This window comes from Tauraco erythrolophus, chromosome 12 (genome assembly GCF_009769465.1).
Source record: "Tauraco erythrolophus isolate bTauEry1 chromosome 12, bTauEry1.pri, whole genome shotgun sequence".
Taxonomy (NCBI): domain Eukaryota; kingdom Metazoa; phylum Chordata; class Aves; order Musophagiformes; family Musophagidae; genus Tauraco; species Tauraco erythrolophus.
Window position 1 is genome coordinate 21,937,209 of NC_141476.1, and position 18,233 is coordinate 21,955,441.

General features: G+C 43.0%; 1 protein-coding gene across 1 annotated transcript in view; it reads left to right on the forward strand.

Annotated features, from left to right (window-relative positions):
* The first annotated feature begins 4,653 nt into the window (after positions 1-4,653).
* CFAP92 (cilia and flagella associated protein 92 (putative)) overlaps positions 4,654-18,233 on the forward strand; it is a 30,515-nt gene continuing 16,935 nt past the window's right edge. Inside the window, exons 1-6 of the mRNA XM_086619289.1 lie at positions 4,654-4,762; positions 7,267-7,566; positions 8,376-8,572; positions 9,693-9,900; positions 10,875-11,006; positions 13,824-13,908. Coding sequence (XP_086475415.1) covers positions 4,654-4,762; positions 7,267-7,566; positions 8,376-8,572; positions 9,693-9,900; positions 10,875-11,006; positions 13,824-13,908 — 1,031 coding nt within the window. The remainder of the gene's footprint in view (positions 4,763-7,266; positions 7,567-8,375; positions 8,573-9,692; positions 9,901-10,874; positions 11,007-13,823; positions 13,909-18,233) is intronic.

Sequence of the window (18,233 nt, forward strand, 5' to 3'; positions counted from 1 at the left end):
CGGCCGCTTTTGGCGGCGTCCCGCGGGGGGTCCCCGGGCAGAGCGGGCCGGTGCCGCCCCGCTCCGATTGTCGGTCGGGAAGAGGGTTCCAGCCGAGCCTGAGCTCCAGGTTTGTTTCGAACTCCTTAACCAGTTTCTTGCTGCTGCCTTTCTAACGTGAGCGAAACGGTAGCACCGCAGAATCCCGTTCGACCAGTAACGCTTGTGAACGAGCGAGCGGTGCCACTAAATTAATGAAACTGATGTGATTAAAAGTGCATCATCTTTCCGTTCGCTCAGGCTTTTTTGTCTGTTGATGGGGTATCCCTATGGTGCCAGCATGTATTTTTTAAGTTGTTGTCTGTGACAGAGACGAAGAAATGCTAAACTGGTTCAAATGACTGAGCTTTCCAAAGCAGTGGTTTTTGTCACTTTTTGGCTCTGGAGTAGGACCTGCATTGTTGAATGCAGCTACAGTCAGGGAGCAGCACGAGTGGGGCTGTTCCCTTGACAGGGACACACCATGATCCAGAGGTGACCGTGGCACCACCAGCTGTGCCCGAGGTCTGAGCAGGGTGGCAAAGTTGGGCTCTTGGTAACAGGCTCCACTAACAGCCCCAGACAAGGCAAAGTAGTGGACCATCCAAGAAGTCCCGTCAAGAGCAGCAGCAGGGCCAGAGGCAGGGCTGGTAGAAAGACTGCAGTGCAGGTCCAAGGACCGTCCAGTAGACTGGATGATGACCAGAGACACCTTCAGTGTCCCTCAGGGAAGGACAGGGGGCTCAGCACTGGGTACAAATGGAGCTCTTAGGCAGGGGGAGTGAGTGGGGGCCCCATCTGAGGTTGTTCAGGGCACGTAAAGTCTGCGGGTGCACTCAGGGACCAGATGTTTCTTTTACTTCCCACAGTTGCATGGGAATGTCGAGCGACTTCTGTGTATTGTGCATCATCAAGAAAAAGCATCCTTTGGAAGGCTGATGACCTTTCTCTTTCCTAAAAAACAGATTTCTGGTTGTTTCTGTGGTAGGCTGGCAACACACAAGGGGGCCTGGCTGAAGACCTCCTTTTGGTTTTGACCTTACAAGACGTGGGTTCCCCCAGGGTCCTCAATGCTCCACAGGATCAGCCTTCCCCTTCTCAAGGGCCGAGTTCTATCCACCAGTGATATTCTGTGTATTTATTATCCAAAATGGTAGTGCGTTTTGTAATTGGGCAGTCGTTAGGAATCTTCTGTCCAGCTCATGGGTTTATTTCAGGTTTTTTTGGTTGTTTTTTTTTTTTCTTTGTGTATTCTTGTACTTTAAAGAGTGTTTCTCCCATTTGCTTCTTGTTTGAAGTGATAGACAACTTGTAACTTCTATTTTTGCTTGACTTGAGGAGTGACTGGATGAACCGGATGTGTATATATTCCTCATCCATTCTCATAGCCATGTATACCTATAAAACTTCAGATTTTCTTAGTCTGGTAACATCAAATGAAATTGGCTTAGGGTCGAAATGTCCCTGTAATGCAGCACCAGAGAGAGACAGGGAAGACAAAAACGTAAAACTTGAATGTTTTTAGCAGATACTGTAAATCCGCATCTGTTACCCACACACATCAAACCAACTGACCCCAAACACCAGCTGAAGCATCAAGGCCCTGGAGTTAGACAAAGCAGCACTCTAAACTTGGTTGGTCTAGCTAGTTTCAATTGTGAAAATATTTATCAAGTGGAAATAATTGATTTAAAGGCTGCCAGAATCTTTACCAGGCTACAAACCTGTCAGCGTAAATTGTACTTTAGCACCTACGGTTTCCAGTTGGGTTTCTTGGTGGTGGCTCTGGCTAGAAGAGAGGCGTCCTTAACAGCACTGGGGAGCATTTGGGCCTCAGAATTCCTCGTTGCCCATCTGCTGGGCTTCTGGTTTGAAAGAGCGAAGGACATAAATGGCATGAGAAATCTTTGGCTTTCTGTACTGTCACTGTAACAGGGAAACGAGAATGTCAGAATGATGTCAATTCACGTTCACCGAAGTTTCATCTCGAAAGAATGCAGATACTCCATACCAGAAAAATATCCTGAACTTTAGCTGTTTAATTTTGTTGGTTTTTTTTTTTTTCAGGAAAAGTTCTGGCTGCTGGGCAGTTGGGGTTTGCATCATGTTTTCTTAAAAAACAACCACCTGACCCAAGACTTTTAAGGACTAGACAACTGTGAAAACAGTTGGACTGGAGAAAACTTAAATGTCCTTTCAGCCTCTTTGTGACAAGGGGGGTGCGTTTGCTAGCAGTGAACTTTCCTTTTGCAGCCTGCTTTTCTTTAAAACTAAACCCCGAGTTGCTCCACACTGAACCTTTTTCCCAGTGCAGTGCTTCTGAAATTAGAGGTACAGGAAAGCCTGTCATGGCGTAATTGCAATGACTCTTGTATTTACTCCCAACTATAGCAAGATGAACATTTTACTCCTGAACCAGGCAAGGTTCGCCTGGTCCTCGACTTATTCTCTAAACCTGCTCAGAGAGATGGCAGCAGTTTATTAAGTATTCAAGGACTTTTTCTTCACTGAGTTGTTTGCGGTTCTGGTAGTGCACTCCAGCATGGAAGTGTCTTGAAGGAGTCCCAGCTGTAGAAAGAGCTACTGGGAAAGCAGGAGCTGAATGGAACGGCTTTTTCTGCAGTGTTGTAATAGTTGGAAATCCGAATTATATTACTGCTTTTTAAATTACTTAACTGGGTATTTTTATTTTAAGAGGTTAAGAGGTGCCACGACCAGACTTAAGCTTGCTTGCCAACGTCAGTGATGGAAAAATGTTTTAAATGGTGTTAGGTAACTGTGGGGTTAGTTAAGACCTGTAATAGTAATACATTTATAGATAAAAAAAATGGCTTGAGCTTAAGTCAACTATACTTATATTTCATGGTTCATATGTGTTGCAGGATGGAGGATCAGCACAGTTTGTGTTTATGTCTGACGTTCCAGGATATCAGTAGTCTGGTCTCCTTTGCGTGGCGGGTTGTCGTTCAGTATGCAGAGCCAGCCAGAACTGCGGGGCTGGGAAGGTGCTCATCTTGCCAGAAAGATCACTTCATTACAGTAAAAAACCATATTTTATTTCTTCAAGACTTTCTGCTACCAAGGAGAAAAATCTTGTGCTAAGTAGTGTAGAAACACGTTGTAGAAACATAGTGCTACGTACCTAAAATTTGTTTTCCAAACCCTTTGCAACAAAGTCATACTGTGATGTTATTGATCCTTCTAAAATCGTTGTTTCTGAAACAGTTGCTTTCACAAGGAACTTTGGGGATGAGTTAAAATAATATTAGTGGTGCAGTGTTGTTCCTGGCGTGTTCTTGAGGTTACTTGCAACTTCAAAAATGTTGGGTGTTGCCTTTTTGTTTGTTAGGTCCAGCACACTGGGACAGCGCACAGCTCCGTGTACACAGTAAGACAAAGAAGGAAAAACGTAATTAAACGTCCCTGTCAGGTAGTTCTGCCCCTGCCTGCGGCGTGTTTTCATTTAATACCAACACAATTATTCATTTAATACCTACAAGATTTTAGATGTGCACATCCAGTGAGTGCGTAGGTAATTCTGATGAACTGTGCAAAAAGCTGTAAAGATGTTCTATGTGTTTAGCGACATGAAGAGCACATTGGGTGGACACAGGAAAGTTTCAGTAACTGATTTAGAGAACCTTAATATGCTTCTGAACGTCAGAAAAGCGTCTGTGTTAAAAATGGACAAGAACTCGTGCGTGTCTGGAGCCTCTCTTGCCATGGAGCTGATGGGAAACCACTGGGGTTAACAAAAGACTTCACCTAACTGCAGCTTGGTTTTCATCCTGAGTGATGTTACTAATTAGATTGTGGTCTTTCTCTTGGCATGAACTATTTAGAGGGAAGAAACGACGTGTTATGCAGCCTGCAGAGGAAACAGCTGCGGCTCTCTGAATAACCAGGTGTTGTATTTGACATTTCGTAGCTGTTCAGCACCTGAAACACTTTTAAGGCTCTTCTGCAGTAATTAGAAAAGAGAAATCTACTGCTTTCCACTTTTATTTAGTGGTGCTCATGGGGTAAATGTTTTGGTTTTATGAACAAAGTTTGGAGTAAATGAAGGGGAAAGATTGGGAATTCACAGTAGGGTAAGCGAGACCAGAATTTGGCTCGTAGTGCTTCAGTCAATGTTCCTTTCTGTTTCTCTAGCTGCTAAGTTTGCCAGCAGTTCCCGTGCAGGCTGTGGGGAGCAGACGTGCTCTGAGCCTCTGCTGCGAAGGTTTGACTCCTGTTAAGAGTATGTATCTAAATTACTTCAGAAAAGCATTTTCTTTCAAAAACATTGATGGCATCTGAATTTCTGCTGTAAATTAGACTTCAGAGGCTCAGGATAAATGTGTATTATTTAGATTCAGCCTTTTTAGAGCCCACTTTCTCCTGGATATTCCTAAATATCAGAGATTACTAAGCCTGTGTGCGCAGGTGAGGGAATGGAGGTACAGCGATGGTACGGAACAGGAGCAAGGAGGGCAATGGAAACTTCAGCCTTAGCATCGAGACCCATTTTGTGTCCGTTTGGCCATTCCGGTGTCATCTAGAACCTGGAATCCCTGGAAATTCAGAATCAGTTTCCTTATGGGTAAGTTAGACATCTTAATGTACAGTCTCCTAAAATGGCACGCTGGACGCCGCATGGAGTTAGACAATACAAAGAATGTGGGGTCCCCTCTTCCTCGTTATTCTGAGGTTTTAGACACTTTGCTGAGGATTCACAGCCCCGATCCTTTGCCTGAGAGGAGTCGTGAGTATGAATGAGTTTCTGGCCTGTTGGTTTGAGCTCTGCCAGCAAGGGGGGAGTGTGTGTCCCGTTCACTGCTTGCCGAGACTCTGCATGCACGCTCAATAAACCTCGAGAGATCTTTTCCTATTGAGCTCAGCAAATCTTGAACTCCTTTCACAGTGATGCAGCTTTAGCAGAAATAGCAGAAAACATCTCTGTGCTCTGCCCAGTGCACAGCCCTGATGGTCAGCTGGGTCTCACTCTCGGTGGCCAAAGCTGCGGGTGCAGCAAGGCCTCAGGGAAGGGAAGGAGTAGACATGGGTCTCCTGCCTGCAGGTCTTGAGCTGGTGTAGGTGGGAAAGGAGCACCAAACTGTTGAATCATTGTAAGATTTGGATCCTTCTGGGCTTCATCTGCTTTTCAGTCTTGTATGAAAAATTCAGGTGCTGCCATTGGGTTTGCTGGAAGGAGATTTACCAAACCCCATGCGTGAAGGCAGTGGCAGAGACAGGAATGGTGCACAGGAGTCTGTGTGGTTTTGCTTTCATAGAATACTCCCTGAAATGTCCAAGTTTTGATCCATCAGGAAAGTGTTTCACAGCAATCATGTTTCATTCCATTGGCATTTTAATTCCCACTCAGCTGCTTTTTCTCAGACAATTGAGATGTCAGCCTGAGTTCCTAATGATGGGTTGTGAGACATAATCATGTGGGAAAACAAAGACAAGGAAAATCTGTGAAAGGAATCGCTCCCACCCTTTTTCACCCCCCTTGAGTGAAATATTGTCAAACTGAACGGACTAGAGTGGGCTTAAACACTGACCTGTTCATATGGCGTGTGCTTTGTGCAAGAAGACAAAATATTTATTTTTTGGTTTAGAATTGTCGAACTAATCCTGTAATGGTTTTGCTGCTAAGGAAGAGGAAAGTGGAAATGTAAGTTGTGCACATATGGAATGTTAGTGATAGCTCAGGCAATCTGCATCTCTGGAAAGGGAGGTGGTGAAGAATAACTAACGTGCCCGAATTCACACTGTGGTTTACTGCTCAGTGGTTCGGGGTGTGTCACTGTCTCCGAAAAACTGATCTCTGTTTCTGTCTGGTTTATTATTGTTTCTGCTGAGTCGTGTGAATGGTCACGCTCTTCAAATTACTGAAAAGTGAGCACGCTTAGACGTTTCCTTGATTAGTTAGTGGCATGCATAATTAGTTATAGACTGCCGATTGTGGAAAATCCTTGTCTCATTCCTTTGCCCCTCTACCATAAATACCATCCGTGTTCGAGACAACAAATTTATCCAGTGGGGGAAAAAATTCCAAATGTTTGAAAGGGAACGCGATTGCATTTGGAGGGGGGGGGAGGGGTTAATTCTAGGTTCATGTCTGTGGCAGCGCTTACTGCTAAATTTTCCGATTCTTAGAAGTGCGGGTGCAGTTTGGGCAGGTGTTGCCCAGGCTGCAGACAGACCGCCGTGCAGCTGTCGGTGCCGGTGCCAGCGGTCACCGTCCCGGGGCGGGCGGTGCGGCAGCCTTCCCGCTCCGTGCGCGGCCCCTTCCCGCTCCGTGCGCGGCCCCTTCCCGCTCCGTGCGCGGCCCCTTCTCGCTCCGTGCGCGGCTCCGTCCCGCCGCGGGGAGCCGGGAAGGGTGTGCGAGACGCGGGGGAGCTTAGTTACTCCTCCGTGGGTTCGGTTCGGGTGGGCGGCTCCCCCCGTTCGGTACGGCACACGGCCTCTTCAGAAATGACAGAAACGGAGAAAAACTTTTTAAAACGAACGTGAGGCGCGAGGAACGGCTGCGCGTTCTGAGGCGCGTGGAGCCGGCGCTCCGGCGGGGCGTTCGCACCCCAGAGCTCCGCAGGCGCGGTGCCGCCGGAGTCGGCAGCCACGCACCGGCGTTCGGAACGCGCGGTACGAACAAACCGGCTGCCCGCGCGAAGGCGGCGATCGGCGCCAGCGCCCGCGGCGCAGGGGCCCGGGCGGGCGCAGCCGCAGCGCCCGTCCCCGCGGGAGGCGGCGGGGGGAGCCGCGCCGGGCCCGAGCGGCTGCCGGCGGCGCAGGGGAGCGAGGTGTTAAGGCGGCTTCGGTCTCCGGTACCGGTGGGTAGCCGAGCCCCCGGTCCTTCCGCGGGCGAGGCCAGTGCCGAGGGCGGCCGTTGGCGCCGGCAGGCGGGAAGGGGGGGGGTCCGTCCCGGGGCTGCGGGGGCTGCCCTGCTTCCCAAAACCCTTCGGAACTCCGCTCTCCCCCGCGGGCGGGCAGGAAGCCTCAGCGGCAGCCCCGCTTCTGCTTGTCTGAGCGTTGCGCGGCTGCTCGCGTCGATGCACCGTTACCCCGGCACCTTGCTGGGAGAGTTTCGTGGGGGGTGTCCCTGCGCCCGAAAATTCATCCTTTGGGTATACGTGTTACATGCTTCGAAAGCAAGTTTCCCTTTGAAATGGGAACTTTTGGGCCTCCTTCCTTGCTCCTGCTTTGGTTCTAGTAAGGATTTTTATTTCAGCACAAAATAAAGGTGTTCGTCGTGTTCCGTAGCCTTTGAGCCTGTTGTCGGAGTGCACGTCAAGATGGCAAAGCAAAACCATAATAATTCAAAGGCCCTGGAAGAAGAGGAGGTGGAGAAAGGTGATGAAGAAGAGATGACAGACTTGAACACAATCTGCTCTGCAAGCGCTGTTGAAACTGAAAACCCAGAGGTGCTTGGGGGTGGTGGACACCTGACCTCAGAGGGGGAAAGCAGTGGGCTCCTCCCGTCTGAAGGCAGTTCGGTGGAACAGGATGGCTCCCATGCTGTGACCTGCACGTTCACAGTCTCACTCGCCGTCCCTGTCCTGGGTACGTACCTGACACAGGTTTTCCTAAGAACCCTTCTTTTATTACTTCATCACTTTGTGTGGCAGAGTCCTGGATGGTTGAAGGAGATAATGTCAGAAGAGATGTTAGGTGATTTGAATTTTCCTGGGTAGATTGCTCAAGAGAATGGAAAGTGGGACATGGGAGCCCTTTGTCATTGGGAGATTGTTACTAGGGGCTGAAAACCTCTCCTGGCTGCTGACTCCTCAGCAGTCACAGTTGTTCAAGCTGATGATCCCAGCTGGTGCTTGTTAATCAGTTGCTGCCTAATAATGAAAATAAAGGTAGGTTTTTACCATATATACTCAACTGGGCTAATTATGATTTTGGGTAGTTTAAAGGTGGTATTGCCATTTTAGGAGAAAGTAGCAGCTGCTCAACAGATGAGGTATGATTCTCCTGTGGTGTAGGGGTGTTTGGGTGTAGCAGGAGCAGGTACATTCAGCCCTCCCCTGAGCAGTGTGGAACTCCACTTTATGGAAGTTATCAGGGTAACAGGACATGTGTGCCTTGGAAATTGCAATCACTGGACGTCCTGCTGGAGGAAGAGGGGTCGAAGGGGGGAGTTACAGGAACTTTATGGACTGTTACTGTCGTTAAACCTGGGTGAGAATTGCAGGGTTGGGCGCTGGGATGAGTTTCATGTTCAGCAGTCATCTGTCTTCAGTCATTTTTCTGTTGTACTGGAATGCCTGTTATCATTTGGTCATTGCAGAGAACATGAATTCCCCCTGCAAGTGTCATCTTTGATAACATTTGATGCTTTCAGATAATTCTTATATTCTCTCTAGGACAAAAGTGGAATAAATCCAATATCCCTAATACGCGAGGAGAGAGAATTCGAGTTAATGAATCGGGAGCTATTCCAAGAAGGCAACATTGCTATCACATTGAGTACTTCCTCCTACCAGATGACCTTGTACCTAGAAAACTGGATTTGGTGGTGTTTGGGGTGGTTGCCAAGCTGTTTACAGAATCTGATTCCAAGGTAAAAGATGTAACAAACCCAAGTAATGCAAAATATCGTATCTAGAAGGTGGAAGAATGTTTTCAGATACGGAGTGAGGTAGTTGTGTATTGTTTTAACAGCTGCTTAGGCCTTATCTGCACACACAGATATAGAACAAATAACAAGGACAGAACTTGACTCTGCTAGTCCACGTCAGCAGTAACTTCTTACATTTGTAGAAGGCTGGTGGATTTCAGAGTATTTTACTTTTATTTTCCTCAGGATTATCAGTTTGCTTGGGATTATGGCTTTTATCTTTCAAGTACCAAGATATTATAATAATTTGAAGGCAACTATCAATTTTATTAACAATGAAGAAAAAAATAAGAAATTTATGCCTCTGATCTTTGTTGAGGAGAAAAAGATTTTTAAGGTACTTGAAGAATTTTGCAAATTTTGTTTTGTTTAGACGTGTGTCTAACTGAATCCTGCGCGTTCAAGTTCAGGAACCTGAAAACTTGATACATTGTTTTGAATGCACCTTGGTTTGTTAAGAAATTATTTCTAAAAAGTCGGTGCTAAAACAATTAAATGTTTTGAAAGCGAGAGACTGTTGGTTTTAAAGCAACCTGTATACTCTCAGGTGTTGTCTTTGCAAAACAGTCTTTCTAACAGCCCTCTCTGATTGCTTTGCACTTCTTCTATTTGATGTTTTTGTTTAACAAAATGCACTTGCCAAGGTGCTGATTAAAATGTGTTATATTGGCAGCTCTGCTGAGTGCTTTGTTCTTGCAATTTACTGGTGTATACATATATGTGAAGTTTAGTGCTGGTACTTTAATTTTATCAATTCCAATTCAGCATTTTAAAGTGTATGTATTTGCTTTTACAGTCTTCAGTCCATGATCTCACGCTGAGCAACAGCTTAATTGCTGTTCGTCCTTACCTCAGGTCTTCGTATAAGACTCTTTTGTCTGAATCCTACAAAATGTGCTGCTCTGACGCAGTAAGGTGGGGGGGGGTCATGTAAGACCCAGCACAAGCTGGAGAAACAAGCAACATATGGTTTGAGAGCAGTGTTGATAGTGGTCAGCATGAGACTACAAGTTCTTCAATACTGGTCAGCTCCTGTAAAGATTTTCGTCTTTTGTTTTAATAGGCTATTACACCGTGGTTTGAAAATGACAAGATGTGGATATCATGGAACCATAGTGTTGATATCAGTGTCACTAATGAATATCTTATAAAACTAAGAGATCACAAAATAATTTTTAAAATCTGGGATGCCAAGGACAAAGTTTCCTTAAGAGCAAAGCTTAGTAAACCAAGCATCATTTCTTCACTAGAAGGGGATGCAGAGGCTGTTGGTAAGTCTGTTGTGAACAGGCACATTGTAAAACATACCTTGAAATTGTGACTACACCTATTGGTAAGTTATCGTTGAGATTATTTGACATTCATATGTCATTTCCACTAAAATAGTTCCTACTTGTTTGTGGTTTAATGAACGCGTGAGTCAGTTTCTGAAAATTTTGATGACAGGAAAGTATAATTAAGCCTATAATCTGAACCTTGAAAACTAGTGAGTTGTTTGAGGCTGTTAGGTAGTAATGAATGTGTTTGCTTTTCAAAGGTGGATTTTCTTTTTTGTTGTTCTGGGAAGAAGTAAAACTTATACAGCCACATTGTTATGCTGTGCATCTTTCCGTTTCATCTTCTCCCCCTTGTTGTCTCCCACAACCCCATAGCTTCAATCTATGCCTAAATTTTGGCCACACTAGCTTGAAGGTTAGTGGTTTCAAAGACAATTACTTTATAATTTATAGTTAATTTTTACCAGCTGAGGTAATTTAATTAGAGGAAATAGACCTTGTTAGGACTCTTATAGACATGTATGAAATGAGATCTCAGTCCTTAATAAATACCAGAGAAATATGCACGAGAAGAAACCTATAGGAAATGGTGGGGTATCCTTTGTTCTGATGGACTGAAACTACTGTTAAAATTAATCTTAGTATTAAAATATACATAATTTGTTAGTAAAACACTGTAATTATCCTCTCTTTCCAATGTGTGTTTTCTTCTAAATATACATTATTGTGCAGTACGCAGAATGTTTTATGCTAGATTCTTCTGCGGGCTTCGAGGTAAGTCTCAGTAACTCTGGTGATTCTCATCTGCACGTGAACAGAATTGAAGTCCAAGAGTGGATTCTTATAAATAGTAGGAAATGGGGAAGAGGTGCCATGGGAAAATCATTGCTTAAAATTTGAGTGTCCCAACCAGACTGAGCAAAGAAGTCTAAACCAGGGAATTTATTTTATTTTATTTTTGCTGATAGGTGAGGTAAAACACACAGTGCTATTGCAAAGAAAATTATTTGAAGAGAGTCAGCCAGCACCCAGCTGTACAAAAATCAAAGCAGCAAAGGAATCCAAGGCACAAGAAGAGTCTTCATCCCTTCCTGTTGAAGGTACGACAACATGAAAACTGGAACTGGCTTATGGGTGAAAAGAGAGGGGGGTGCAATGGCACCTTGAGTAATGGGTGAGCAGAAACAGGACTGAGGGATCTACTGGGGGAATAAGGTGTTGCAGGAAGACAAGGTCTTATAGTTAGAACAAGTTTTTAATAGCTTTCGTATAGAATTGGGGCAGAAAAGAGGTTTAGCTGGCTCACAGAAGGTTTCTGAAGGGATGCTAGAAAGAAGCATCGGGGTTTGCTGCTGCTTCATGTTTGTAAGTGATTGCATTAACAACTAGATCCATGAAAAGAACAGAAGTTCCCAGATTCCTGCTGTTTCTCTGCTGTTGGCAGATGTCTGGAATCCAGTAGCAGAATGTTGTGTTTCCTCTGAATTGCTAGTTCATGGAGAAGCAGGAAGGTTTGTTCCGGACACTGATGGGATCCCGGTTGCATGCAGTTTTGTGCTGGTTGAGAACCTGCTGCAATACTGCCACAGATGGCAAGTTGGCCTGGTGTCAAGTTCTCTGTCTAGCAGCAGCATGTTTCTTAAACCCTGCTGTTAGCTTTCCTTGACCCTTTTGGAGCCCTTTTCCAGTCTGTTCACTGGAAAGCAGGGATTTCTCTGCACCTGGGCGCCGGTGGACTGAGCAGATGTGCAGAGTGCTCTGCTGTGAGCTCAGAAAGCGAATGGTACCGAGTTATGGTGCCCGACTGGGGATCGTGGGGGTGGAGAGCCTGCAGAAGCAACTGAGGTCCATAGCAAATGAATGAAAATTAAAATAAATTTATAATGCTGGGAATTCTGAAAAGATTAGGTCCTTGGCTCTCCAGCTGGGCCACCAAGCTTAATGAAAACCTTTTGCCTCGTTTTTTTGTACTTCAATTTTCAGTCTCCACAATGGAGATAATATTTGGCATGTTACAGAAAGCATTAAAGTTGAGAAAGCAAAAAAGATGCTTTAGAAATGAGTGTTACAGAACTCTCTAGGAGGTCTTCAGTAACCCTTTTGCTGCACCGGGGTTACTGCTCGGATACTTTGTAAGAAATGGCCCAAGACCTGCACTGTGCAGTAAGAAAAAAAACTAACTTTTGAAATATTCTTTCACTGAGCAGCACAATGAGCAATAGCATGCTGCCTGGGGCAGAGGACGTGGCAAAAGGTGTTTAATCAACATCTGAGGTCTCAGATACATACATGTACCAAATTCAACAGCACAGATGTTTTATTTCGAAAATTTCTGCTTTTAGGCAGTTGGCCTTGTAATTTATCTTCAGAGAATGTTTTTATGAACAAAAAATGTCCAAAAAGTACTGGAAAGCAGTTATTATGAAACTCTGTATTTTGACTTCAGTAATCTTGTCAAAATCAAACAAAATCTTTACTTGTTTGTTTTTCTTTCTGTGTATTTTCTTTAATTTTAGATTTTTATGATGAAAACGAAACTAAGGGCTTGGTTCCTCACTCTGTGTTATGTCTGTGATTTTGTTAGATCTACAAACCAAAATAGACTTGCCAAATAGAATAGAATTATCCAAAAAATTTAGATAGAATTATGCAAACAGAAACCTTGTTGCTGCAGTAAGGTACTGGGGATTCAGCAGGTAATGTGATTTCCTCCTGTGTTAGCATCTGATGCAGGGCTGCTTACCCTGTGTTGGGGAGCTTCACTTGCTAATCTCGTTAATTTTTTTTTTTGTTTTTACTAATGATGAATGACGCGCACCATGGAAGTAGGAGTAGATGAATTCCTGGTATAATTAAGCTGGTGGAATGCATCTGTATTTTGGTGGTAGTGACATCTAGTGATGGGCCCAGCGAGGGCTGATGGGCCCAGCGAGGGCTGATGGACCAAATACTGGAGCCTGCAAAGGTAGTTGTGCTCTGTAAAACAGGTTAAGTTGTTACAGTTTCTCAGTATCCTGCTTATAGCCAGGTAAAAACTTGATATTGCAGTGCTTCATCTCTGCTGACCTCCAGATAATGACAAATTTTGTTCTTTGTGAGGAACATACTCAGGTATTCAAGTGCCAGTTCTCCCTGCCATTCATACCAAGTTGATTTGCTCTATTCTCACTGCAATTAAGACCTACATCTCGCTGTAATTAAGGCTGGTACATTGTGAGGCCAAGTGTTGAGTAATTAACGCTGAAATCTGTGACCGTAGAGTGTTTTTCTGTAATTAAATGACATTTGAAGACAGTTAAGTGTAGTATACCATTCTTATGGCATTTATAAAACATTGGCTGAGTATCTACGCGTTGTGTCAGAGATCTGGACACTGCTAACGTTTCTGGTTTTTGATGAATATTCACTAGAGTAGCAATTGGAACACTTTATTAAAATAAATAAGCAAAAGTAATGTATTACTACTTATGTATGCAGTCTTTCATGCATTAAGGTATGTTATTGACATCAGTATCTACTTAAGTACAGATAGGGCCTTCAGTGCTAACGAAATATTATGAGTATTCTTAACCTCATTTTAATTACTTGTTAATTCCTAGTCTTGTTTTAAATTGCGTCATGATAATTACCATGGAACTTGTTTTTCTGGGAAGTAAAGCATGACTTCATAATATTTTAGTTTCTCTGCACGACCTCTCAAAAAATATGTTATTTTATATATTTTAGGCTTATTGAAACTCATCCTTCACATGGAGAAAAAATTAAAAGCATTGTGATTTCGAGTTACCAATACAGTTTGCATAAGACTTCTCACCGCGTTTTCTTAGAGCTTTACAGGTGCATTTTGTTAGTCTCATGGGAGTTACCAAAACGTAGAAATTCTTAATAACAAATGTAAAACCTTTTTTTTATATCAGCAGAAGAAACTGATCTGAACAGACCAGCAACATCAAATTGTGGTTTGTCACATCCATCAAGGCCAAATGACTTATGTACAGTGAGGTAAGAATGTTGCGCTTGCATTGGGAAATGTTTGTGTTAAAAATGTAACTGAAGATAAGTAATTGTTTTTCAGTATCTATGTTGTGGTGCTTTTAAAAATATTTTATAACTATACTGTTGTTGCAGAATTATACCGAAATGTTTTATAATTATACTGTGGTTAACTACTGCTTTTTGCACCCATGCCTGCTGATTGTAGGAGAGGAACAAAACCATTAAGATCCCCTTTGATACATCAGGCTTGTTATAGTATTTTTGGGGTGAAGAAGCTGTTTATGAAAAAATACATAAAATAACAAACTTTGTTCAACTTGTTTGCGCGTGCTTTTTCTTCTGTGCACTTGTATCCTGTGACTTCAGGTTTGTGGGATAAGATAGCGCTGTTAAGACCAGGTGGAGGAGGAACTAGGAGTTATTCTACTGCTGGTTGCTCAGCTGGAAGGGTTAGGAAGTGACAGAAGTGTCGTTGCTCGGGGCACCCCATTCTTTTTGAAAGGTTGGAGGTAGTGTCAACAATTACAGTTGCTGGCAGAGCAGGTTTTGCTGGCTGGTGAGCTCAGGGAATCAGCTCTATAGCTATGAATTTGTCTTGGGTCAAATTGCCATGGGGTGATTTTCTAAAGCGATTAAGGTAATCCTGAGTTTGCAGTGCTGTAGTAGCACCATTCCTTATTTGTTCTGTTCCAGTTTTAGGAACAGTTATTTTTCTTTTGTTTTACTAAGTAATTTGATTTAATAGTTTTCAGTGGTAAATGTCTAGCAATCAGCATGTAACTCTCTAAAACTGTAGAAAAGGTTAGAGGGTTCAAGACTTGAGAAACTGTAACATTTAAAAAAAAAATATTTTCTTGGGTGTTGTTCATAATGGAAAACTTTGCACTTGAAATAGAAATGAATCATGAATAGGGTGTATCTTAAATATGTCATCCAGAACGTCATCTAAAAAAATATAAACTGTTGAATAACTTTCTCAAGTTGTGTGGTTTCTAAAAAATTAATTGGTGATAGCACAAGACAACAAATCCACTCCTGTATTCTACGATGTGCTTTCTCATTTTATGCTGTTATGCAAGGTTAAGAATTTCTCCTGAAGAAGGTTTAGTCAGATTGTTCCTCTGCTCTAAAGATAACAAAGTTGATGAAAAGACTCTTAATGCCTTCAGCAGAAATTGATCAACTCAGCTTTACAGATGGATGTTTCTGAGTGTTTTGGACGTGGTGAGAACACTGCTATTTCTGATGAGTGAATCTTGCTGTTCAAATGGAACAGGTTTTGTGTGGCGGAAGGAAAACATGCCTTTGGAGAGATGAAGAGAAGCAGCAAGAGTATCAAACTGCACATGGAAGCAAAATCTTTAGTTTATTTCAGATAGTTTTCGTTTAAGTGCAAAATCATCTTTAAAAAAGCATTCTCCCAGCATTTAGAAAATCCAGGCACCTTGCTTTAGGTTCCTAGCCTTGAGCTGCTACAGACTGGATGCTCAAGGTGCTGTATTGTAAGATTTGAGAGAATCTTGATTTTTAATCAACGTCTTGTTGGATCATGCATAGTTCTTGTTTTGCTGCCTGGTCTGTTTTTAGCAGTGCTCAGTTCCAGGTTTGTAGGCTAAACAGGCGCTTCCTGTTCGTGTCCACGGCGTTACAGCTTTTGCTAATTGGGCTATTTCTGTCTGCATTGTATTTTTTAATATGAAAGTAAATACCGCGTGGTTGCGTGGTGATATGGCTTTAAATTGAAAGAGGGCAGATTTAGATTAGATCTAAGGAAGAAATTTTTCACTCAGAGGGTGGTGAGGCACTGGAACAGGTTGCCCAGAGAAGCTGTGGCTGCCCCATCCCTGGAAGTGTTCCAGGCCAGGTTGGATGAGGCTTTGGGCAACCTGGTGTAGTGGAGGGTGTCCCTGCCCATGGCAGGGGGGTTGGAACTAGACGATCTTTGAGGTCCCTTCCAACCCAAACCATTCTGTCATTCTATGATTCTATATAAAATGGAATGGAATGGAATTTTATTAGTTAATGGCTTATTGTGGGAGATAATCAGCACAAATGTGAGTTGGTGTGAAACTAAGTAAGGTTTTTACTCCAAAAATAGCACCAGGGAAATCTTGCTCTGTAATTCAGGGTGTGAATTGTTGCTACTCTCTGTCACATGAGCATGTCCTTTCTGCTCCCTCTTGTGTAAGATTTAACGTAGAACTTCAGGGCATTACCTTACTGTGGACTCGCTCTGCCTTTTTTAAGCATCTTTATTGCTGAAGTATAAGGATATTTGAAGGCAATTTCTCCAGTTTAAGTCCGAAAATGTAGCTCCTCATGCTGTTGCTGTTCCCTTGCATGCATTTGTACTATCTGTCATGCCAGGAACAAAATTCTGGTGAAACATGAATAAATGAGATCAATATTTTGCAAAATTAGGAGCATGTGTTTAATCTTCATGCAAACATAACTTTCAGTACAGATTAATTGGAATAGAAATCCTTTTTAGGTAGAAATATTGTAATAGCTTTCTAAAAACCCCCAAAATCATTGCTGGAAATGTATTTAGAGGTATTAAAGTCTAATTACATAAGAACTATGTAAGAATATTTATTAGGATATTAGTTCTTCTGGAAAAATTTGCCTCTTCAAAGTGAAGGTCAAACAGGATAAAACGAATTAATATTATATCCATACATACCTCACTGCTGCTCTTTCATGTACCCAAACATTCTCGTTCCACCTGTACGGTGACTGTGGTGATGGTTTTTCCCAGCTCATGTTCAAGGAACTGTTATTATCGTAGTGTCCATTCCTTGTGGAAGACTAGTGAGTTACCTGCCAAGCAGCCTACATGTTTACTCTAAAAGCAAATCTGAGATTCAGGAAGTTATATTTTACCAATTTTATTATTGGGAAAGTCTTGCTGCTCCTTTGTGCACCTGGAAAACAATCTTTTTTTCTGAAGAATCAGCTTCCTTCTTCCCTCATTTTAGGTGACAAGTCTACAGCCAGGAAGTATGACGGTCACAATAATTGTACACCACATTTCTTCCCTCAGATTGGTTCCAGAAAAATTCTTAATACTGCTGCAAATATGGTCTGATATCCTCTATGCCTTTTCAGTCTGCACTGGGGAGGTTTCCAACAAATCCACCAATAAATTCCATGTTACCTCGGTGAACTCCACAGTACGGTTTCCTTCGTTTATTCCCAACACCTGGAGGTTGCTATATATAGTGATGGTCTCTAGAGCCTTGACTCTTTGCAGTGATTTTTCTGTTTTTATTGAGGCAAATGAAACAGCCTTGTTGTTTTTAGATTTGGCAGGTCTGTTTTCTGTCTTAGAAGAATGCTTTACTTCTAAAACAGCATGTAGACTTTTTTTAGATTTTTTTTGTTCCCCAAGAAATTATTTTGGCAGCCTGTTGTTCACTACTTAGCTAACCATATATTAACAATTTTGACTGTATGTTTTTACAGGATTAGAAAGATGTTGGAAAGCTGTATTTTTAATGTCGCTCACTCTTAGTACTGCAAAACCGTGCAACCAGCCTTCTCCCTCCTCACTCTCACCTACTACTACGATCATTTTTGAAACATCTCTGAGGATAGAATCACAGAATGGTTTGGGTTGGAAGGGACCTCAAAGATCATCCAGTTCCAACCCCCCTGCCATGGGCAGGGACACCCTCCACTACACCAGGTTGCCCAAAGCCTCATCCAGCCTGGCCTTGAACACTGCCAGGGATGGGGCAGCCACAGCTCCTCTGGGCAACCTGTTCCAGTGCCTCACCACACTCAATGTAAAAAATTTCTTCCTTCTATCTAATCTAATTTTCCCCTCTTTCAGTTTAAATCCATTGCTCCTTGTCCTATCACTACATGCCCTTGTAAAAAGCCCCTCTCCAGCTTTCTTGTAGGCCTCCTTTGGGTACTGGAAGGCTGCAATAAGATCACTCAGGATCGGTAGAGTTATTTGAGAAATGCTTGGCTTAATCTGTGCAATGCATTATTATTTTCAGTGCTGTAAAAATACATTTCTTCAAGCTTCACAGCCACCATCTTGATTCATTGCTCACTGCATGGATGCCTGTCTGAATTAAAATAAAGCTTGTGAAGCAGCTGAAGAATTTGGACTCTGAGATTAAAATTCCTGGGAGGAGGAGGAAGAAAGGATATTTGAAAGATTTAATGCCAAGGATAAAGGGAAGATGTTGCACATATTAATAAATCTGAGAGAAAATGCTGTAGATTGAATATGATAATCTGGAGACAATATTCAGCATCAGAAATCCCTAAAGTAATCATTGAGAGTAGCTGTGGGGACAGCAGTCAGGGAGAGTTGT